General features: G+C 38.6%; 1 protein-coding gene across 1 annotated transcript; it reads left to right on the plus strand.

Annotated features, from left to right (window-relative positions):
* The first annotated feature begins 1,604 nt into the window (after window positions 1–1,604).
* LOC116623132 (thioredoxin-dependent peroxide reductase, mitochondrial-like) lies at window positions 1,605–2,922 on the plus strand. Its single transcript, XM_032390044.1, has one exon. It carries the CDS (start codon window positions 1,628–1,630, stop codon window positions 2,396–2,398), a length of 771 nt encoding a protein of 256 aa, XP_032245935.1. The 5' UTR covers window positions 1,605–1,627; the 3' UTR covers window positions 2,399–2,922.
* Window positions 2,923–24,357: the final 21,435 nt, after the last annotated feature.

Genomic DNA, 24,357 nt, shown 5'->3' on the forward strand with positions numbered 1-24,357 from the left:
CTGTTGTTTAATTTTTTTATAATAAGCATATATTATTGTATAATAAAAAAGCATCTTTCCCCAAAAAAGAACAGAAAAATCTGCTAGGTAATTCAAATGCTGCATTTTATCTGACTTGTTGATAAGGAGAATAAATTAGATATTCTTTTAGAAGTATTTAATGTCTACAGCAATTATTTATTAGTGTCAGTGCATATGGAATGCTCAGTTATTGGGGTCAGGACACCTTTAAAACAAACCAGGATTCAGTAGGAAATACTTTATCTACTCCAAGAGATGTTTACCAAATATATATCAGCACAACTCTCTCAGCTTCCCCATCCTTAAGACCCTTTTGTTTGTGGCTATATTTTCTTACATGTTTTTATGGTGGGCAGTTTGGGGACTTCTGCTTCCATCCATAAAGAGTATCTCCTGTGAGACTTGCCTTCCTACCATAAACACCTAGAAAGATGCACAAAATATATTGAAACAACTGTTTTCAGACATTGGACAATGTCCAATTGGCTGTACAGTATTTTGATCCCTGAGAGGAGGGAAATAAATGAGGTGATCCCTACAAAACCTTGATTTTCTGGTGGAAACACTTTCTAGACAGCAGCACAAGGAGAGAAGATCTTCCTGAATGGAGGAAATCAGAATTCAGGGAGGCCAGTGCAACTAGAATTTGTGAGGCAGAGTACTAGGGAGGAGGGATCTACACAGGAGTCTCCTTAAGTCTTTGGATGAAACTAGTCTGTGCATACATCATGTAAAACTCTATCAGGTTAGGCAAATAACAACTGTTAGGGAAAGAAAAATTATCAGGAATCTGTATACCAAACAAGTTTCAAAGGTTCACAGGAGACTAGGAATCATTTTGGTTCTAAATGGTCAGAATGGAAAGACATTATTGAATATCTGGGGCATTTAGAAGCCATCTCAGAAGGTCATACCTTAGGGGCGCCTGGGTGGCTCAGTTGTTAAGCGTCTGCCTTCGGCTCAGGTCATGATCCTAGGGTCCTGGGATCGAGCCCTGCATCGGGCCCCCTGCTCCATGGGAAGCCTGCTTCTCCCTCTCCCACTCCCCCTGCTTGTGTTCCCTCTCTTGCTGTGTCTCTCTCTGTCAAATAAATAAAATCTTAAAAAAAAAAAAAAAGAAGGTCATACCTTAGTAGTGGGGCTAAAAGAAGCTTAAATATAAGCCTCAAAGGCATTCAAATGATCTTCATATTAGTTAACTCCCTGCTGGAATAAAGTTTTATGCTCTTTAGAGGAACACAATAAAATCTAGTACTCAACAACATAAAATTCACAATGTCTGGCATTCACTAAAATAATTGCTAGACATGTGAAGAAGCAGAGAAATTGTGACCCATAAACAGAAGAAAAACACCCTGAAATGAGAGATGATGGAATTTTCAAACAAGGACATTACGCCAGCTGTAATAAGTATGTTCCATACACTTAAGGAGGCAAAGGAAAACATGAACATAATGAAAAGAGAAATTAAAGAGATCTGAAATGAAAATTTTATTGTATGGGATAAGCAGCATTAGATATTGCAGAAGAAAAGATCAGTAAACTTGAAAACATAGCAATAGAAACTATGCAAACTGGAGTCCCCCGAGTCCCGCGCGCACTGAAGATGGCGGCCGCAGTGGGACGATTTCTCCGGGCTTCGATTGCCCGACATGTGAGTGCTATTCCTTGGGGCATCTCTGTCTCTGCAGCCCTTAGACCTGCTGCTTCCCGAAGAACATGCCTGACAAATGTATTATGGTCTGGTTCTGGTCAAGCAAAATTGGCTTTTAGCACCAGTTCCTCATACCATGCTCCTGCCGTCACCCAGCACGCGCCCTATTTTAAGGGCACCGCCGTTGTCAACGGAGAGTTCAAAGACCTAAGCCTTGATGACTTTAAGGGGAGATATTTGGTGCTTTTCTTCTATCCTTTGGACTTCACCTTTGTGTGTCCTACAGAAATTATTGCTTTTAGCGACAAAGCCAATGAATTTCACGACGTGAACTGTGAAGTTGTTGCTGTTTCAGTGGATTCTCACTTCACCCATCTCGCCTGGATCAACACACCAAGGAAGAATGGCGGCTTGGGCCACATGAACATCGCACTGTCAGATTTGACTAAACAGATTTCCCGAGACTATGGCATGCTGTTGGAAGGCCCCAGTGTTGCTCTAAGAGGTCTCTTCATCATTGACCCCAATGGAGTCATCAAGCATTTGAGTGTCAACGATCTCCCCGTGGGCCGAAGTGTGGAGGAGACCCTCCGCTTGGTGAAGGCGTTCCAGTTTGTGGAAACCCATGGAGAAGTCTGCCCAGCAAACTGGACCCCGGATTCTCCTACAATCAAGCCACATCCAACTGCTTCCAAAGAATACTTTGAGAAGGTAAATCAGTAGATCATCCCATGTGTACCCACCTCTTCTCACATCAGGAAAGAGCTACAGTTGGAACTCACTTTGAGCATTTCAAAGATGATTATTTATAGAAGACAAAACACCAATTATGCTTGTATTCATAAATAATACTCTAAATGTTTTAGTGTCTTTGTAACAGTGGCTGAGGCTTTTAAATGTCCTCACACACGTAAAGCGTCCTTTATTGGTAACCTCTTGATGGCTAGCTAGTTTATAGAATGCTAATTTACCTGTTCCTTGGATTGTCTTCAATGGAAAGAGGAAACATTCTTTGTTGGCCTTACTTGAACCTTTATGTACACAGGAATAGTACAGCAGTCACCAAAGCTTCTAATCAAGGGTCCTGAAAAGTTTCTTTTTGAATTTCTTTGTACAAAACTGAATTTTCTTTTAAGGTAACAAAGATCATACATAGTTTTAAGGTGTTAACATCAGTGGTCTAATTTAACTCTTGCAATGAATGTATATGTACTTGAAACAAATGAGAATCATGTTTTTAAAAAAACACGGTGGCTGGGCGCCTGAGTGGCTCAGTCGTTAAGCATCTGCCTTTGGCTCAGGTCATGATCCTGGGGTCCTGAGATCGAGCCCCGTGTCGGGCTCCCTGCTCAGCGGGAAGCCTGCTTCTCCCTCTCCTACTCCCCCTGCTTGTGTTCCCTCTCTTGCTGTGTCTCTCTCTGGCAAATAAATAAATAATCTTAAAAAAAAAAAAAGGCACAGTGGCAGAGTGACTTAGGTGATCGTGCATGTTTCTTGTCCCTGAGATTAATATAGTTATTTTACTTATTTGTTAGCTGACATAGGGTCTACATACAATTCCAGATATTGATTGGGTATAATTATAAAGGATATTTATCGAGTCTAGGAATTGCATTTTGAAATCATTATAATTATTTTCTTTTCTGAAATGCTCAATGTAAAGTACATAATAAACATATTTTAAAGTAAAAAAAAAGAAAGAAACTATGCAAACTGAAGCATAGAGAGAAAAAAGACTAAAAAAGTGAAAGGGAACCATGTCAAGCAGTGACAAAATAAACAGTTTGGCATACCTGTAAACTGGAGTCACAAGAGAGTGAGAGAGGAGAAAAAAATGTTTGAAGAAATAATGGCCAAATGTTTTCTAAGATTGATGAGAACTATACATTTATACATCTAAGGAGCTCAATGTTTATTTGTTTTAATTGTTCCCTGAATCCTGGCTTTGAACTGGATTGTATTCTGATTTTTCAGCTCTGCTTTTTCTTGTTTCTGGCTCCCTGATATAGTGTCTTTTCTGATTTTTCAAAACTGCCATCTGGATCAAGGGAATGATAATGTCCATGTTGACAAAGGGGAAGTGATGTGTATTGTACATTCCACCTTTGTATACCTTGGAACTCTCCACTCAGGTAGAAGGTCTCTGTAATTTCTTCCTTTCACTTTGAGTCCCTTGGTCCCTATCAATGACTTTGTGTTAGGTTTCTTTTACAGTGTGCCTGTTAAGATGACTATTTTACATTGAAAAAGAAAAGCAAAGCTGGTGGCATCACAATTCCAGACTTCAAGCTCTATTACAAAGCTGTAATCATAAAGACAGTATGGTACTGGCACAAAACAGACACATAGATCAATGGAACAGAATAGAGAGCCCTCAACTCTATGGTCAACTAAACTTCGACAAAGCAGGAAAGAATGTCCAATGGAAAAAAGACAGTCTCTTCAAAAAATGGTGTTGGTAAATTGGACAGCCACATGCAGAAGAATGAAACTGGACCATTTCCTTACACCACACACAAAAATAGACTCAAAATGGATGAAAGACCTAAATGTGAGACAGGAGTCCATCAAAATCCTAGAGGAGAACACAGGCAGCAACCTCTTCCACCTCAGCCACAGCAACCTCTTCGACCTCAGCCGCAGCAACTTCTTCCTAGAAACATTGCCAAAGGCAAGGGAAGCCAGGGCAAAAATGAACTATTGGGACGTCATCAAGATAAAAAGCTTTTGCACAGCAAAGGAAACAGTCAACAAAACCAAAAGACAACCGACAGAGTGGGAGAAGATATTTGCAAATGACATGTCAGATAAAGGGCTAGTATCCAAAATCTGTAAAGAACTTATCAAACTCAACACCCAAAGAACAAAGAATCAAATCAAGAAATGGGCAGAAGACATGAACAGACATTTTTCCAAAGAAGACATCCAAATGGCCAACAGACACATGAAAAAGTGCTCAACATTGCTCGACATCAGGGAAATCCAAATCAAAACCTCAATGAGATACCACCTCACACCAGTCAGAATGGCTAAAATTAACAAGTCAGGAAACAACAGATGTTGGTGGGGATGCGGAGAAAGGGGAACCCTCCTACACTGTTGGTGGGAATGCAAGCTGGTGTAGCCACTCTGGAAAACAGTATGGAGGTTCTTCAAAAAGTTGAAAATAGAGCTACCGTACAACCCAGCAATTGCACTACTGGGTATTTACCCCAAAGATACAAATGTAGTGATCTGAAGGGGTACATGCACCCCAATGTTTATAGCAGCAATGTCCACAATAGCCAAACTATGGAAAGAGCCAAGATGTCCATCAACAGATGAATGGATAAAGAAGATGTGGTGTATATATATATATATATATATATATATATATATATATAATGAAATATTATGCAGCCATAAAAAAACCGATATTTTGCCATTTGCAACAACGTGGATGGAACTAGAGGGTATCATGCTAAGCGAAATAAGTTAATCAGAAAGACATGTATCATATGATCTCACTGATATGAGGAATTCTTAATCTCAGGAAACAAACTGAGGGTTGCTGGAGTGGGAGGGATGGGGTGGCTGGGTGATAGACACTGGGGAGGGTATGTGCTATGGTGAGCGCTGTGAATTGTGTAAGATTGATGAATCACAGACCTGTACCTCTGAAACAAATAATACATTATATGTTTTAAAAAAAAAAAGATAGTAGGAAGGGAAAAATGAACGGGGGGAATCAGAGGGGGAGACGAGCTATGAGAGACTATGGACTCTGAGAAACAAACTGAGGGTTCTAGAGGGGAGGGGTCTGGGGGGATGGGTTAGCCTGGTGATGGGTATTAAAGAGGGCATGTATTGAATGGAGCACTGGGGTTATACGAAAACAATGAATCATGGAACACTACATCAGAAACTAATGATGTAATGTATGGTGATTAACATAATATAATAAAATAAAATTTTAAAAAATTAGCAAAGATGACTATTCTAATTCCATTGGAGTGTTTTATTTTTTTTCCAAGTTTTTATTTAAATTCCAGTTAGTTAACATACAGTGTAATATTAGTTTCAGGTGTACAATTTAGTGATTCAACACTTCCATACAACACCTGGTGCTCATTACAAGTGCACTTCTTAATCCCCATCTCCTATTTAACCCATCCCCCCACTCACCTACCCTCTGGTAACCATCACTTTTTTCTCTATAGTTAAGTCTGTTTCTTGGTTTTCCTCTCATTTTTCCCTATGTTCATTTGTTTTGTTTCTTAAATTCCACACATGAATGAAATCATGTGGTATTTATTTTTCTCTGACGTATTTCCCTTAGCATAATACTCTCTAGCTCCATCCACATCATTGCAAATGGCAAGATTTCATTCTTTTTGATGGCTGAGTAATATCCTATTGTACAAATATACCACATCTTCTTTATCCATTCATTAGTGGATGGACATTTGGGCTCTCATTGGAATGTTTTAAATAATAATAACTGTATCTTATAATTATTTCTATTTTCCAAGGATCTATTTAGCACATAAGTCAATTAATAAATATAGGATTAATGATTGATTTGACCGGTGGTCTTCAAACTCTAGCATGCATCAGAATCATATGGTGGATTGATAAATCACAGATTGCTGGACCCTATTGCTAGAGTCTATAATTCATTAAACCTGGGGTGGAACTTGGTAATTTGCATTTCTAACAAGTCCCAGGTGATGCTAATATTGCTGGCCTTCAAACCACATATTGATAGCTACTATATTAGACTATGTGAGCTGTTGAGAGATTACACATACTTCATTTATTTTATTTTTTTAGAGAGAGAAAGAGAGCATGTGAGTGAGGGACGGAGGGAGAGGGAGAGAGAGAATCTTTTTTTTTTTTAAGATTTTGTTTATTCATTTGAGAGAGAGAGGGACAGAGAGACAGAAAGACAGAGAGAGCACAAGCAGGGGGAGAGGCAGAGGGAGAGGGAGAAGCAGACTCTCTGCTGAGCTGGGAGCCCAGTGTAGGGCTCGATCCCAGGGCCTGGAGATCATGACATGAGTCAAAGGCAGACGCTTAACCATCTGAGCCACCCAGATGCCCTGGAGAATCTTAAGCAGGCTCCATGCCTAGGGCAGAGCCCAATGCGGGGCTCAATCTGATGACCCTGCGATCATGACCTGAACCAAAATCAAGAGTTGGACACTTAACTGACTGAGCCACCCAGGCACCCCAAGAGATTACACATACTTCAAATCTTTCTTTAAATCCTACTTCTTCCAATTCCTTCTCCCTCAGAATAGTAGCTCTTTCTAATGTGTATTTCATATCCTCTCTACATCTCACAATATTTATCATAGTCTTTTTATTTATAAGTTGTTTATATAATGTGTTTATCTTGAATACTAGATTGGCTGAAGAACTACTTTATATGCACTAGGTCAATAAAGTGTTAGATAGGATTTGTGTCCCTGAATTAAGAAAAGTAACTCCAATAGGAGATGCCTAATTATTCTTCACTTTTTGTCCTAATTACGGTTAGTGGCACATTCTAACTGCTGGGAAAGGTCAAATATGCCCTGCTAACAACACCATCTTCTAGAAGAAACAACTCTAATTAGGGTAAAGAACACATAATTTGAGAGTTTTTGATGTGAGAACGAAGTATAAGTTCAAGCTTCAGATGTGCTTACATGTAAAAGGTGTGGTAAGATGGACCTTCTCTATTTTGGGGACCCCCTCATACTCCTTTTCATGTAAAGCCAAGTGAGCATAGTGTTAGTGTCTGGGGCACAGAAGGCAGTTTAAGCAATTCTACACTAGATTTTTCAAGGAGGATTTTCTCTTTTCCAACCTCTCAATATCAGAGTGTAAGACCTGAGGGTGGAGAGAAGGTAGGGGTCAAGACCAGAAAGTGGTCCCTAGTAAAAGGGCTAAGAAGTCACTCTTGTTAATTCCAGTCTGGGTGCTAGGCTTGGATGGGGATCGGGTACATAAAAAGTCATCTTTATTTACATATGGTGCAGCCCAGTTTAGCCTGAGACTACATAAAGATTTGAGGCCATTACTCTAGCTAGAATGAAGTGTGCATTTATTCATTGTCTCCTATGTGCTATATATATTCCTCAGGAATCATGCACAGGAGCAGGCAGCATGATGGAATCTGAAGATTTGAAGATTTGGGTCACCAGTCATCTCTCTTCCCATCAGTGTTATGACTAACATATGTGACCTACTATGTAGGGATGAAGCCTATTTCATGCAAAGTATCTGATTATAACATCTCAATACATGAAATAACAATGAAATTATATAATTATTTTAATTGAACAGTTAAGTTGTTTGCAGGATTCATTTTATCTTTTAAAAGAAAATTTGGCTGCCATGCTATTTCTATTACAAAGCCTGAGTTTTGCAATAGATATAAATATCATCATAAGAAGCTGGGATGTTTTCACTAGTATAGGTTCCTCATTATTTTATTCTCCCGGAAGAAATAGCTCTTAAAAGTCTCATCATTTCTATAAGTTCTCTACCAGTCAAAATGTTTGGTATTATGAAGAGTTAATTTATCATTAGCACCAGCCCATCAATAAAAGCATTTTTCACAGACAACTCTAAATGATCCTATATTATTGTAAAAGAGCTCAATTGGAATAAATTATAATTACATTTCTTTTATATTGAAATGAAAGGTCATTCCTCAGGTCTTTACTCACACTGAACTATTAAACATGTATTCTAATAAGTTACATTCAACTTTTTTAATACACCATCTTTATTGTTTTTTTTTCTATTCTCCATTTCATTTACTGATCTGCATTTCTGTTTATGCCAGCATCCTCTAATAAGGCCATGACTTGCTCAGCAAAATCCTACTACTTCTGGCGACTGACCAAGCTTACACAATGTGCTTTCACATAAAAGCTTCCTCAAAGCAGCCTGCTATGTGAACTATTTTGGTAGAGATTTTATAATGGTGCTTTGTAATTAAATGAATGAAAATTAAGGATCCAATTTTAAATTAGCTTGTACAAAGTCATTATCTATCATTCTGACCAGAAATGCAGTATGCCCTATATCAGTTGAATAATATGCTAGCAAGAAAGGCATGCCACTTATCCTAAGTCTTAATATCATATGCATACTTGAACATAGTCTAATTATATTTAATAAAAACATAGGGATATATATAAAGCAAAATCACTTATCAAGATTCATTTCTTAAATTATAACTTCTACAAGTTGCCATGTAATTTACTGAATAAAAATACTACAGTAATTTAACCTCAAGCATTTGGAATTAACTCATTATATATTTTGAGGGGGAAAGAAATATTTCTGAAGGTTTAAAAATGTTTAGTGATGAATTTTGAGTTTTTAAATTGTGGAAATTCAAGTGTGCTTATGTTTTATCATTCTTTCTAATAAAACTAGTGGAAAAGCAATTAATCTCTCATGGATATAAATATAAAAGTGGATCATTTTCCTAAAACAGACAACTACTGTGAAGGGAACAGAGATTCATAGCACATGCTCCCTAATAAAGTCCATGACATAATATAGTACCTTCTTTTGTATAGTATTTTCTAAGCATAAATTAAAAGTAGCTGATTGACAATCACAGTGTTAGACAATTTTCACAAATGTTGATTTTTTATTTATTTGACAGAGAGAGACACAGCGAGAGAGGGAACACAAGTAGTGGGAGTGGGAGAGGGAGAAGCAGGCTTCCCGCGGAGCAGGGAGCTTGACGTGGGACTCGATATCAGGACCCCGGGACCACGACCCGAGCCAAAGGCAGACACCCAATGACTGAGCTACCCAGGCACCCCACAAATGTTGATTTTTATTTTATTTTTTATTTTTTATTTTTTTTTAAAGATTTTATTTATTTATTTGACAGAGAGAGAGACACAGCGAGAGAGGGAACACAAGCAGGGGGAGTGGGAGAGGGAGAAGCAGGCTTCCCGCGGAGCAGGGAGCCCGATGCGGGGCTCGATCCCAGGACCTGGAATCATGACCTGAGCCGAAGGCAGACGCTTAACGACTGAGCCACCCAGCCACCCCAAATGTTGATTTTTAAATCTGTGAATATATACAATAAATATTATATAGTGTTTATTTTTTCTATCTAAAATAAGTGAGACCTGCATTATCAATGGGTCATAAAGCCAGAAATGCATCTTTTTGTAATTGGTTCCTGTGCACATTCACACACACACACACACACAAATGCATCTTTTTGTAATTGGTTCCTGTGCATGTACACACACACACACACACACACACACACACACACAAAGAGAGAGAAACTGACAACTGAAAGGAATTCACCAGTGATCAGTCACTGCTGTCAGAAGTAAGAGGTAGTTAAGAGAGTGCTGGTAAATTCCACCTCCCATGCACACTGTTCTGACAACTGGAATGTGATCCCAGGAGAATGAAGAAGAAGAAAATGTGTCCATGATAATGATAGTAAAATTAATGCTTGAAGGAGTAGCTCAACCTTTCTGTCACCTGGACCTGATCAGGTGTTGTTACTCCATTTCTGTTGACAAGTAGTATGTCTATTTGCATTTCATAACTTGAAAGTTGATTAAGATTTCAAAAATGGAGCAATTCTGGATGATGATTAACTCCAAGATGTGGCCATGGGAGTGAGTGGCTAAAGGTCCACATTAAAATATCCTTAATTCCCTATGTGCTAATCTACTTTTAAAATAAACATTATTGGGGTATGTGTAGGTCAGAATTCTAAGATGACCCAAGTGACTCTTAAAATCTTCTCCCCTTAAGTCTGGGTGGAATCTGTGAATATGTGAAACATCACTCCTGGGATTATGTCATATTTAATAACAAAAGTGATTTTTCAGATGTAATTGACTAATCATAGCAACACTTAAAAGGAACTAGACTCTTTCTAGAGAGAGAAATTTGAAACATGACAGGGATTTGATGCAAAAAAGATTCATCCATTGCTGAATTTAAAGATGGAGGAATCCACCAACCATGTGGTACCCATATTTATGACCTATAGAACTGTGAGCTAATAAATGAGTGTTGTTTTAAGCCACTATATTTGGGTTAGTTTGTTATGAAACATTAGAAAACTAATATGAGACATTTTACATACAATAAGATGCACCCATTTTAAGTTTATAGTTTGATGAACTGTGACAAATGCATCAACCACCACAATTAAGATGTAGAATGTTAATATTATGCCCCAAATTCCCTCATGTTCCTATCCTATTACTATTACTATCAATCCATCCCCCAGAGCAGCAGGCAACCACTTGTCTGATTTTTGTCACTCTGTGTTAAATCTTGACTCTCTCTCTCTGTCTCTCTCTCTTTTTCTCTGTTTTCATTTGAGTTCAATGATCAGTTTTATATTTTCCTATACCTCCAAATTCTTTTAATCACCATTCTGAGTACATAGAATAGTCTCTCTAGATATTTATTAGTTTATTAATTCAAAAAATATTTGCTGCATACTGGGTCTGAACCAGGGTCTATTCCAGTCACTGGGGATATACTAATAAATGAAATTGTTAAAGTCTATCCCTTATGTAGCATACACTCCAAAGATTCTAGGAGGTTGACTTGTTTTGTTTTGTTTTGTTTTGTTTTGATAGTGTGTTTGGCTTCCTGGCTGTGAGTCCTCTAAATTTCACTGCTAAGACCATATAACCCTTATTTATATTAGCCTCACCTCAGATATTTAGATAAAGTTATCTAAGTAGACCAAGGCTCAAGTTCTTAGTATTAAATATCAAGTTTATTTTGTTGCATTGTTTCATGAATTTGTATATGAGATGCATTAATTAAGTCTCTGTCTTCAATCTTTGTCCAGCAGTCAGTTCTGGGTCTGAGGTCCAGCTGTATCCTTCTAGGAGCATGACTCTTCACCCTGGATAAACACTAGAATCACTTGTGAAGACATTAAAAGATACTGATGCCCATTCTTACTCCCATTTGGCTTGGACCTGGGCATTGATACTTGTTAAAAGGTCTAACATATCTAATAATTTTAATTTGCAGCCAATCCTCTAGTCCTTTCATTGAGTAGTGTTCTGCTTTTTTGAACCTTTATCTGTGGTGAGGTTCCTATTTGCTGTTGCTCAGCAGATATGTCTTCTGTACCTCATCTTTTCCCTTCTGTGGTGACCACTAAAGCCATGTGTTGAAAATAGCTTGTAAGATGGAAGGAGCCTGGGTCCTTGAATCACTGAATGGAAGGTCTCCCACTGAATTCTGTATTTGACTGTTGTAGACACCGCTAGTTGCCTACTCAATATCTATTCTCTCCTTCATCCTTACAAACAGAATTTCTAAACACTTGAGGATGTCAGTGTGTTTAGATAAAAAATTTTATGTCCTTATCTCCTTTACAGATAGGATTGCAACCATTATGTATCCATGAGGATGAGAGTCACATGCTGTATTGATGACCAATGAAAACAATAAGGGAGACTAGTAATCTGTTGGCATTGAAAGCTGGCATAACCCCTGGTGTAAAAATCTCCAAATTTTTAATTACACAAAAGGAAAAAAACCTCAGTAAACCAATATATTTTTTTGAGATTTCTAGTACTAATAGCAGAATATAATTCCTAATTCATATATTTCTAATGTCATACTTCCCATATTTTCAGTAATCCTATCTATTGTCACCCTCTGGCTCTTCCTGACACTACCTGTCCATCTATCTGCATTACCTTCTGTGGCTTGATATTTGAATATCTGTTATTTCCCTGTGAATCAGTCTTGTCTCCTGATCCTTGGTCATCTCCAGTTTGATCTGTCTTGTCTTGAACAGAAACCTGTCACATTTGATCAAAGTTAGAGTGAGTATATAACAATCACTTCAAGGCAGACTCTGCATGCTTTCCAACTAATGTAAATGCAACAACTTGAGTCTCTCAGCATGTTTTCTATGTTCACTTATCTCAAAATCAAATTTAGATGGTCTTCCCAGCTCCATTTTCAGGTGAAAGTAAAAGAAATAGTAGTATATAGATTATATGATGAAGAACACCCTGCGAAACCCATCATTCAAGGAATAGAGGAGATTGGATAGTGTGACCTACGATTTATAGGTAGGAAGATGCCACTTATCACCTCTAAGAAGATCTGTTATACCTATTGGTTTTGTTCATGCTGTGTAGTATATTGTTTTCCAGGTCAGGTAAATCTCACATCCCCATTAAAGTTGTTAATTTCCTTTGTATATCCATAAAAGTAGGAAAATAATAAAGTGTGTGCACAAGATAACTCATGGACCAGTAAGTTTTGTTCTCAATCTGAGAGGGTGAAAGTGAAAATGTGAACTTGTGTGTCTAGCATGGTCTGGTTGTTTGAAGACCATCCCCTGATGAAAGCAGTCATGAAGGAAGAAGATACACAAGCAATAGGAAAGCCACATCTATGGGTGTCTCTGTGGCCTCCAGTTTTCCCATTATCACCTTGAGAAAACCAAGCTTTGTATATTCATTAAGTTAAACAAGAAAAAGAAAATATAATAGTTTATTTGTAGACAATTTATAATCATTTCTATTTATAAGAGAAAGTAAAGTCATGGACAAATGAAGAACACAAACTCTGTCCTAAAACTACTTTAAGCATTAGCTTGACCTCCTTAATCATCAAATTGTTTATTCTTTAAAAAACTGCTGATAAGTAGCTAAACTAATTGTTATATTATTTAATCTGTACACCATTTTCCAGCCATTTCTTTGGGCTTTGGAGACAAATACACAGTGTGTTGAGATGTTCTAAATCTTCTACAGCTCTTCTGCACAACATTGACAAATAACAAGGAGGTGGTAGTAAATAAAGAGAAAAAGAGTAATAATGTGTTATCCTATTCTGGGTTCCAACACCAAGGCCAGGTCCATATTCATCATGATTGGAACAGTATTTAGGTTATTCACTTGATAATGGTAGACAAAAAGAAAGTATGGTCAAGGTATATCTTAGGGACCAGAGCTAGGAAGTTAGTCAGGAGACTAGAGTTGGGAAAGGTTGAGGTCTAGCAGAAATGAGGTGAAAGGGAAGTCACACATTCTGGGAGGTGAAGGTCAAGGAATAGATTCAAAACTTCAGTTTGTTCTACATGGAGCTAAAGAAGGAGTTGAAGTGAAGCTGGAGACTTTTATAGTTAGCTTTAAGGTTGACACCATCCATACCTACAGCAGAAATTTTAGGATTTAAAACACCAATACCTTTAGATTTAGACAAAGGCTCCTTAAGTTCTGGGGAGTTTCATCAGGTAGTATCATAACTTTCATGGCTTCCACCACTAAGTTTGTTGATCTTTTTCTGTGAGTCATTGGGAAAAGAAAGAGAAAGGTGAATGTGTGGGTCCAGGATCATGGAGAATAACCAAGCTTTGGAACTGACTCCTACAGAAAGTGGCTATGGATGCCAATGCCAGTGTTCAAAGGATTGGAGATGACTGAGACTTGTTCATCATGGCAACAGCCGAGTTATAACCCTTTCATTTCTAGAAACTTATCCTATGGAAATAATCAAGAATGTGCTCCCAAAGGATAACTTTAAATATGTTCTTCTCAGTATTGTTTATGATAGAGAAGAAAGCTCAATGCCCAACAATGAAGGAATAGTTATGTAGGTATGGTACATATATCCATATAAGGCAATATATATGCAAACATAAAAATAATATTTTAGAAGAATATTTATTAACAAAGGTAAAGCTAACTTTAAAAAGAAGATTACATAAAAAAGTATAATGCAGGGACACCTGGGTGGTTCAGATGGTTGAACGTCTGCCTTTGGCTCAGGTCATGATCCCAGGGTCCTGGGATCCAGCCCCGCATCAGGCTCCCTGCTTGGCAGGAGCCTGCTTCTCCCTCTCCCTCTGCCATTCCCCCTGCTTGTGCTCTCTTGCTCTCTCTGTCAAATAAATAAAATCTTAAAAAAAAAGTGTAATACATAAAAAGTAGCAATTTCCCCACTCTATTCCCATTATCTGCATTATTCTCTCATGACACATTCTTTTTTTTTTTTTTTAAAGATTTTATTTATTTATTTGATAGAGAGAGACACACAGAGAGAGGGAACACAAGCAGGGGGAGTGGGAGAGGGAGAAGCAGGCTTCCCGCTGAGCAGGGAGCCTGATGCGGGGCTCGATCCCAGGAGTCTGGGATCATGACCTGAGCTGAAGGCAGACGCTTAACGACTGAGCCACCCAGGCGCCCCTCTCATGACACATTCTATATTTACATTTATTTTTATTGTATGTCTCCTTTCCCTTCATTAGAATATAAGCTCCATGAAGTCAGGGATTTTATTTTGTTCACTATTCTATCCCCACTCTTAATACAATGTCAAGCATATAGTGGGTGCTTAATAAATATCTGTTGAATGAATGGCTGAACAATTATAATGTGTGTCATAGATGAGCACAAAGTAAAGGAGCAGAGAAGAATGGCTTACACACAGCCTGGGTGATGATTAGAAAAGATATCCTGGAGGAGGTGATACCTGAATCTATTTTAAAGCATGGGCAAAAGAAAGATTTTTGGCGGTGTCCTGTTATCTATAGACTGATTGCCCAGAACAATAACAGGACCACATTCCCAACTTGAAATACTGTTGTGACTTAGATTCTTATTGCTGTGATCCATTTGTTAGCTGGACTTCCTCAGAGTTGTCTTCCTGTGAATACTGCAGTTGACTGCCTGGCTCTTCTGGAGAGATCAATCCCACAGCTGAGTTATTTTCCCATTCTGTCCTTATTTAGCTTCCTCTCATTCTCCACCAGCTCTTGATGAGGAAGTCCTGACTTAGTTTTCCTTTAAGCCTGTCTGTATTAGGACTTTCCCTCTTTAGTATACTTCATGTTCTGAAGATCTTTTTTTTTTTTTTTTTTTTTTTTTTTTAAAGATTTTATTTATTTATTTGATAGAGACACAGCGAGAGAGGGAACACAAGCAGGGGGAGTGGGAGACGGAGAAGCAGGCTTCCCACCGAGCAGGGAGCCCGATGTGGGGCTCGATCCCAGGACCCTGGGATCATGACCTGAGCCGAAGGCAGACGCTTAACGACTGAGCCACCCAGGCGCCCCTCATGTTCTGAAGATCTTATAACTAATACAATGTTATATATGAAGCTTAGATTTGCTAGATATTAGTATATGTTGGAATATTCCATTATGACAAATGGGTAAAACTAGTTAGAATTATTTTCTAGTAAATTTCCTTTCCTTTCCCATATTAGACATCCTAATAACTGAATATCAACAATAGTCATGACAACAGCAACATCAGCCTATATATTTGCATAGCGTTCTACCTACATATGTTAAAAGCCCTTGTGTGTATCATTTGAACCTCATAAAAACTTTATGAAGTAGGCAAGGAGAGAAACAGTTAAGTTTTTCTTGGATTGTGACTTTTCCAATTTCACAAAACATCTTAAACCTTGGTATTATGATGTAAATTCCTGAGACACTAGAAATTAGGTTAAAAAATTCTCAAGTGTGGAGATTATGCTAAGTGAAATAAGTCAAGCAGAGAAAGTCAATTATCATATGGTTTCACTTATTTGTGGAACATAAGGAATAGCATGGAGGATGTTAGGAGAACGAAGGGAAAAATGAGGGGGGGGGATTGGAGGGAGAGATGAACCATGAGAGAATATGGACTCTGAGAGACAAACAGGGTTTTAGAGGGGAGGGGGGAGGAGGGATTGGTTAGCCCGGTGATGGGTATTAAGGAGGGCACGTACTGCATGGAGCACTGGGTGTTATAAGAAAACAATGGATCGTGGATCACCACATCAAAAACTAATGATGTATTGTATGGTGACTAACATAACATAATAAAATTAAAAAAAAAAATTCTCAAGTGCTAACTTGCTTCTTAAAGGAAAAAAAAACACTACACACCTTGTGTTAATGTTCTATAAAGGGGAGGGGAGGAAGGGCACAAGGACCTTGTGCCAAAATATAAAAAGTGATTTTTTTTGTCCTTGCATACTATGATGGAAAAAGTTGCGTAGATTTCATTAGTTTAAAATTATGTAAATGAAAATGGATTGAGTTCTTGTAGTTTCAAGAATATTTGAACTGGATAAAATGTTGTAATAAACTAAATTTATCCAATTAAAGGATTATTTTTTAAAACAACAAAACATCGGAATGCTACTAAAACAAACAGGGAATATAAGATAAACACATTAAATGAAAATAAAATTTCATTTCAAAGAGGTTATTGGCTATTATATAAGGCAACAAGAAAAACAAAATGAAAATTTTTAATTTTGGTTATCAAATTAAGATAAAATAATATTTATGGTAATAGAACTGGTGGGCTTGGGGGAATGGGCACATTTGATCCAAAGAATCCACCAACCCCAGGCTCACTCCATTTACCCTTCTGCTTGGTGTCCCCTCAGTCACCCTTTTTCTCCTTCATTTCAGCCCCCAACTGAAGGAGGTTGAATGGGAACTTCCCTGATGATCCTGGTGGGCCAACTTCTCCTTTGTCACCCTTTGGTCCAGAAGGCCCCTGGTACTCTGGCAATTCTGGAGATCCAGGGCAGCCAGACTTCATAAATGCATTGCTATCATAGACAGGAGTCTTGGGAGGTCCTCGGAGCCCTGGAGGCCCTGAGGGACCAGGTGGACCCCTCACACCAAAGCCAACCACACAGACATGTCCATCATTAACCTCATGGATGAGGTGATGTTTCCCAGCTAGGAGGCCTTGTTCTTGGGCTCCAAGGAGCACCTAAATCCCAGGCTGAATCTTCTCTTTCCACAGCAGAGATGTCCTGCACTATTTCACCTAGCCCCAGAAGAGCATATGGCATGGCTCAGACCCTAGCAGACACTGGCTGATCAACAGCTACTGCAAGATGTGGCAGATGGAAGCTGTAGTAGCCGCTGGTCAGCCCTCTTCCCTGCTGGCAGTCAGGCTGCTGGGGCAGAAAGCTGTGAGCTGCCACAATGCCTTCATTATACTCTGCATCAAGAACAGCTTCATGACCTCCTCCTACAAGTAGAGGCTCGGTCAGCAGGGATGGACAGAGGGATAGGTGGACAGATGGCCAGAGGGGAGGCCAGGAGGCAGGGGAGTAGAGAAGCCAGTGCAAGAGCATTTGCCCACATCCCACATGGTGGGGAACTTTCCATTATGGCTCACATTTCATGTAATCCTCAAGAAATAAAAGGAAGCCAAATAATATATTTTAAATTTATTTAAAAAAAATTTTTTTGAGGGGTTTCTTCATTCTGCTGTTATAATTATGCCCACTTTTGTGCACAAATTTGAGTGCAGGGGCTGGAATTTGAGGGGGAGAGTCTCAGTTTGAGTCCCTATAGATCTGAGGTGAAGGCCTGTTGACTTGGTGATGAGCCAGCAGCAGGCAGTACACACTGATCCAGGTAGGAGGGTGGCTGGGCTGTGGATTTGGGACTGACAGGCCAATGGCACTTTTGTTAGTCTGGGAAACTCTCTCTCCTTCTATTCTGAATCTTAACCTTGCTGGATAGAGTATTCTTGGCTGCATAATTTTTCCTTTTAGCACTTTGAATATATCATGCTGCCCCCTTCTGGCCTGTAAAGTTTCTGCTGAAAAATCAACTGATAGCCTTATGGGGTTTCCCATGTATGTAACTGCATTCTTTTCTCTTGTTGCTTTTAAAATTCTCTTTTTATCACTACTTTTTGCTATTTTAATTACTCTGTGTTCTGGTGTGGACCTCCTTGGGTTGATTTTGTTGGGGGATCTCTGTGCCTCCTGGATCTGGATTTCTGTTTCCTTTCCCAGATTAGGGAATTTTTCAGCTATTATTTCTTCAAATAAATTTTCTGCCCCCTTTTCTCTCTCTTCTTCTGTGGGATCCCTATAATGCAACTTTTATTGTGCTTGATGGTGTTGCTGAGCTCTTTAGGTCTATTCTCATTTTGAATAATTTTTTTTTCTATCACCTGCTGAACTTGATTACTTTCTAAATTTTTCTGTCCTCCAGGTCTCTGTTCTGCTTTCTTTTGTCTACTATTTATTCCATGTAGTGTATTTTTAATTTCATTTATTGTGGTGTTCACCTCTGCTACATTCTTTTTTGTCTCTGTTAAGTGTCTCACTGATGTTCTCTAATCTTTTGTCAAGTCTAATGAGTATTTTTATGACCATTACTTTAAATTCTCTATCAGGCATGTTACTTATCTCCATTTTGCTTAGCTCTCTTGCAGTGATTTTGTTCTGTTCTTTCATTTGGGACACATTCATCTGTCTCCTCATTTTGTCTACTGCTATGTCCTGTTTCTATGTGTTTGGAAAGTCAGCTATGTCTCCTGCTCTTGAAAGTAGTGGCCTTATGAAAAAGAGGTCCTGTAGTGCCACAGGGCAATGTCTCTCTTTCACCAGAAAATGGCGCTTCAGGGGTGTCTCCTAGGTGTGTTGCATATGCCCTACTGTTGTGGCTGAGCAGATTTGCCTTCAGTTCAGTTGTCTGCAATCACCCTCTTTGCCTGTTTGTGGGCAGGGTCTGGTTCCTGTGTTGTTAGTGGGCCAGTTGGGGGCTGCCTTGGGCTTGAGTTGAGTCAGACCAGGCATTTACCAGAGATGAATTAGCACCAAACTGCAGGGCACTTTCCCTGTGTTGACCCCTGAGAAGCTTTTGTTGGTGAGCAGGGCCTGCAGTCAGACAAGCTGTCTGCCCCCAGCCCACTGTTGGGTCCACAGTGAGACTAATGTGTGTGGTTATCTTCCCCTCTCCCTGGGTCAGGAGTCTCTTTAGAGTGGTGCTCATGTCGGTCCAGGCTGCTTGCACACTGCCAGGCTTGTGGTACTGCTTTGGATGGGCTTGGGCCAAGAGCATATTGGAGGGGGTGGATCTGCAACAAGCACAGGGGCTGGAGGGGCAGGGTAGCAAGGTTTGTGGGCTGGTGGTCCCCTACAGGAGAGGCCCTGCAGCACTGGGACTGAGACAGGCCAGTCCTGAGAGATGGATCCACAGAAGCACAGCACAGGTTGGGTGGTGGTAGGGTGGTGGTGTAAGCAAGTTGAGTAGTGTTTGTTGGTATTGGGTTTCCCAGGTAGTTGGGTATCTAGGCTGGGGGGTGGGGAAAGGAAGTGGTGCCTGTCAGCTACTTTGTTCCTGGAGGAATCCCCCACCAAGCTCTGTCCCTCCAGGACATACTCTAAGATGAATAAACAACTCTCCCTCCCATATACCCCAGGTGTTTTTCAAACTGCTGGTTCTATGCTGAATCTCTGCAGGCTACTTGTCCTGCTATCTCCCTAAGTGTGGGGACTCAGCTTCTCACCTTTCTGGCTCTCTAGGGGACAAGCTGCTGATTTTTAAAATTCCAGGTTTTAAGTCCTGCTCCTTGTAAGAACTCAGGAAATTCAGCCCCTCTGGTTTTCAAAGCCAAATGTTGTGGGGATTCATCTTCCCTGTGTGGGCATCCCTGGTGTGAGAGTCTGTTTCCCCTCTCCTTGCCCACAGCTCCCTGCCAGCCAAGGACATGAATCTGTTTAGCACCCAAGTGCTTCTTCTCCGCCATTCCTACCCTCTTCTATGTGGCCTCTTGTCTATGTTTAGCTGTGGAGAGTCTGTTCTTCCAATCTCAGATAATTTTTTCAAGAGTGTATTTTTTTTTAATTTAAAACAAAAGGTAGAACTGATTTCCTCATGAATTAAAATATAGAAGTTCAATTATCAGTTTTAAATATTGTGTCTCAAAAATTAAACTCTACTCATAAACTGATCAATATATGGCCCCATGTTCATTAAAGGACTTGTATTATATTAAACACTTTATTATTCAATATAAGTGCCACAAAATGAAACATTTGGAATGTGGAATACATTTACATTCCAAGTATCACATTGCCAATATTAAAATTGTGAGACTGAGTTAAAATGTTATCATTATTAAGATTAGTCATAGTGCAGGTAATTATTTAAAAGAATTATAATATCATCAAGGGTAATTAGATAGGTGGGAAAATCAATTATATAAGATCCCTCATGTAAAGTTTTAAAATGAGAAGAGCAGTTGGTATATATCCAGTAGAAATGTACCTGGTTCTTAGGCAAGACGAAAGCGCCAAGGTAATTCCTGCCAAGATTTATGTAAAATAAAATTACATGATATCTAGTTGTATCATAATGTTGACATAATTAAGAGAGTTTAATCTTTTGGAGTAAAAGACAAAAATATTTAAAAGCATGTAGCATTTTATGTAGGTACCTTATGACGTACAATATGAAGATAATCAGACTGAAAAGCTGATAGAAAATGTTCTTTAAATGAATAGTCTCTATTAACATGCCCTAAACCCTGCAGAGCAAAAAGCCCTCTTTTATGTTAATATATTTTGCATTTGAATGAAAATATTTCACTAGAGGTATAATAATTATATATAACAGAATTGTAGGCCCTCTGAGTTGAAAGGGACCTTGCATATCGTCTGATTGAAACCTTTAGGTTGCTAAGGCAAAGCAGGAGCTCTGTTTCACTTTCCCAAGGCCACAAAGCAGATCTGGGACTGGAATCTAGATTTTTTTTTCTTTCTCCTGGTCCAAAACTCATTCCTCTGTAAGGTATTGCTTTACATTTGAGAAAGAAGTGCAATTTTACAAAGCACTCAAGACTTTTAGAAGTCAAATTAAACATAAAGATGACAATTTCCAGAATGCTAAACATATAAGTGCTCCCCTTACACTGATTGGCAATGAAGCATGGTTATAAAAAAAAAAATCTATCTTTCATAAGACCATTGCATCAATTCACCTTTATTCCCCAAAATCAATTAAAGCAAACTCTTTCCTTATTTTGATCTGGATGATCTGTTGGGAAACAAGACACATGTTCAGTGAAACTTTTTCAATTTTAGTCAATGAAATAATTGACCAGTTTTAAGAAAGCAATTGCATTAACCATTTTAAAGATCAGTATTTGAATCAATTCACCTGTATCCAAATCCATTGTGAAGATGACTGAAATGATTGGAATGACTACATTTTGATTCATTTTAGGGGAAATATATACTCATGACCGAGGCTTAATCTTGTCCTATGTCCTTGATATTCCTCTGAAAGTCACCTATTTATGAACATGGTTTCATGTTTTTATAGTCCCCCACATTTCTCTTAAATTATATTTCAATTTCTTTGACATGTCCTCATATAGTGACTTTTCAAAATTTACTAGAATTTTATCCTAGATTGACGACCATCCCTCCTATCCTCCCCATCCAACACACAAAACATTCTCAAGAATATTTAATAACAAAGTCAGTTAAAATACAGATGCTTGTAGATACCTAGTTACCCTCACAAGTTAAGTGGCTCACTCTACTATGTGCATTTTAAGGTTATTTGAGAATAGTCAAAACATCCTAAAATGTTAATTCAGTAAATGTCAAATGTTTTCCTCGATATGCAATTGTAAGAAAGCACTCCAGGGATAGGTTATACCCAGAAGCCTTAAAGGTAATCCCTTAGAAATTGCTGTTATGGATTAAATTATGATCCCTCAATAATTCATGCATTGAAGTCTTAACCCCCAGTGTCTCAGAATATGACCTTACTTGGAAATAGGGTCATTGCAATTGGAATTAGGTAAGATGAGATCATTACAGTAAACCCTAATATGACTGGTATTCTTATAAAAAGGGGAAATTTGGACATAGAGATAGGTATGCATAGAGGGAAGACAATGTGAACATATAGAGGGAGAAGACAGTAATCTATGAGCCAAGGAGAGTGGCCTGGAATAGATCTTTCCTCATAGCCCTCAGAAGAAACCAACCCTGCTGACACCCTGATCCTGAATTTCTAGCCTCCAGAACTGTGACACAATACATTTCTGTTGTTCCAGCCACTCAGTTTATGGTACAACAGCCCAACCAAATGAGTATAGTTGCCTATTTGTTTCAGACAAAACCCAAATACTTTAAAAGGTCACTTAAATAGACATTATATTGATTAATCAAAGATCATAAAAGAAGTGACACCTGTTAAGACCTTTAGTGTATGTGGTAGGTTTTTTAGTTTAACTAAGATCTCTAAATGGACTGAGAAATTTAGTTGAACAAAAGCTCAATTTCTTAACTAATCTGGTTTTATAATTCAAAATATACTTAAGGATCCCCTAAAAACCATACACTAGGGATAGAGTGATAAACAAAAATCAGCTGTGATCTCTGCTCTCATGAAGCTTATAGTCATGTTGAATATAACTCTGTGTGTGTGTCTGTGTGTGTGTGAATGTATGTGTCTATGTACGCATGTGTGGATTTTTAAGTTGAAGACACCAAGGCATGGAAAGGAGCAGTAATGGACGAAAACTTAAGTACTCATATACAAATTATTTCATTTAATTTTCACACAATTCTATGAGATACTCATTATTATCTACATTTTAGAGATGAAGAAGCTGAGGCACAGAGAAAGTAAGAAACTGAGTAGTGGAACTGAGATTCAAACCTGGACCTACTCATGTTTCACTTTGGCTTTGTTTTTTTGGCGGTGGCTTCCAACCGCTCTGGATTTTCTTAGGGTGCATCTTGCTTGGGTCATGGTTGATATTTTGGACTCTGTACATTCCCTCAGCCATCCCTCAACAGAATGACTAGGAGGAGGAACTCCCAACAAAGAAAAAAACCAGAGACAATGGTCGCTGCCACAGAAATAATGGATATGGATATGGATATAAGCAAGATGTCAGAGGTAGACTAATATCATATCTTTCAATACTCCCTCTCAATGTGAATGGCCTAAACGCTCCCATAAAACAGCACAGGGTTGCAGATTGGATAAAAAGACAGGACCCATCCATATGCTGTCTACAAGAGACTCATTTTGAACCTAAAGATACATCCAGACTGAAAGCGAAGGGATGGAGATCTATCTTCCATGCCAGCGGACCTCAAAAGAAAGCTGGGGTAGCAATTCTCATATCAGACAAATTAGATTTTAAACCAAAGACCATAGTAAGAGATGTAGAGGGACACTATATCATATTTAAAGGGTCTATCCTACAAGGAAATATAACAATTTTAACTATCTATGCCCCCAGCATGGGAGTAGCCAACTACATAAGCCAACTATTAACCAAAATAAAGAATCACATTGATAATAATACATTAATAGTAGGAGACCTCAACACTCCACTGTCAGCAATGGACAGATCTTCTAAGCAGAAGATCAACAAAGAAACAAGAGCTTTGAATGACACATTGGACCAGATGGACTTTGTAGATATATACAGAACATTCCACCCTAAAACAACAGAATATTCATTCTTCTCGAGTGCACATGGAACTTTCTCCAGAAAAGACCACATACTGGGTGACAAATCAGGTCTCAACCGACACCAAAAGACTGAGATTATTCCCTGCGTATTTTCAGACCACAATGCTTTGAAACTTGAACTCAATTACAAGAAGAAATCTGGAAGGAATTCGAGCACTTGGAAGTTAAAGAGCATCCTGCTAAAGAATGACTGGGTCAACCAGGAAATTAAAGAAGAACTTAAAAAATGCATGGAAACTAATGAGAATGAAAACATATCTGTCCAAAATCTATGGGATTCTGCAAAGGCGGTCTGAAGGAAGAAATACATAGCCATCCAAGCCTTTCTCTAAAAAGTAGAAAAATCCCAAATGCACATGCTAACTTTACACCTAAAGGAGCTAGAGAAAGAACAGAA

This window comes from Phoca vitulina, unplaced genomic scaffold (assembly GCF_004348235.1).
Source record: "Phoca vitulina isolate PV1807 unplaced genomic scaffold, GSC_HSeal_1.0 scaffold57, whole genome shotgun sequence".
Taxonomy (NCBI): domain Eukaryota; kingdom Metazoa; phylum Chordata; class Mammalia; order Carnivora; family Phocidae; genus Phoca; species Phoca vitulina.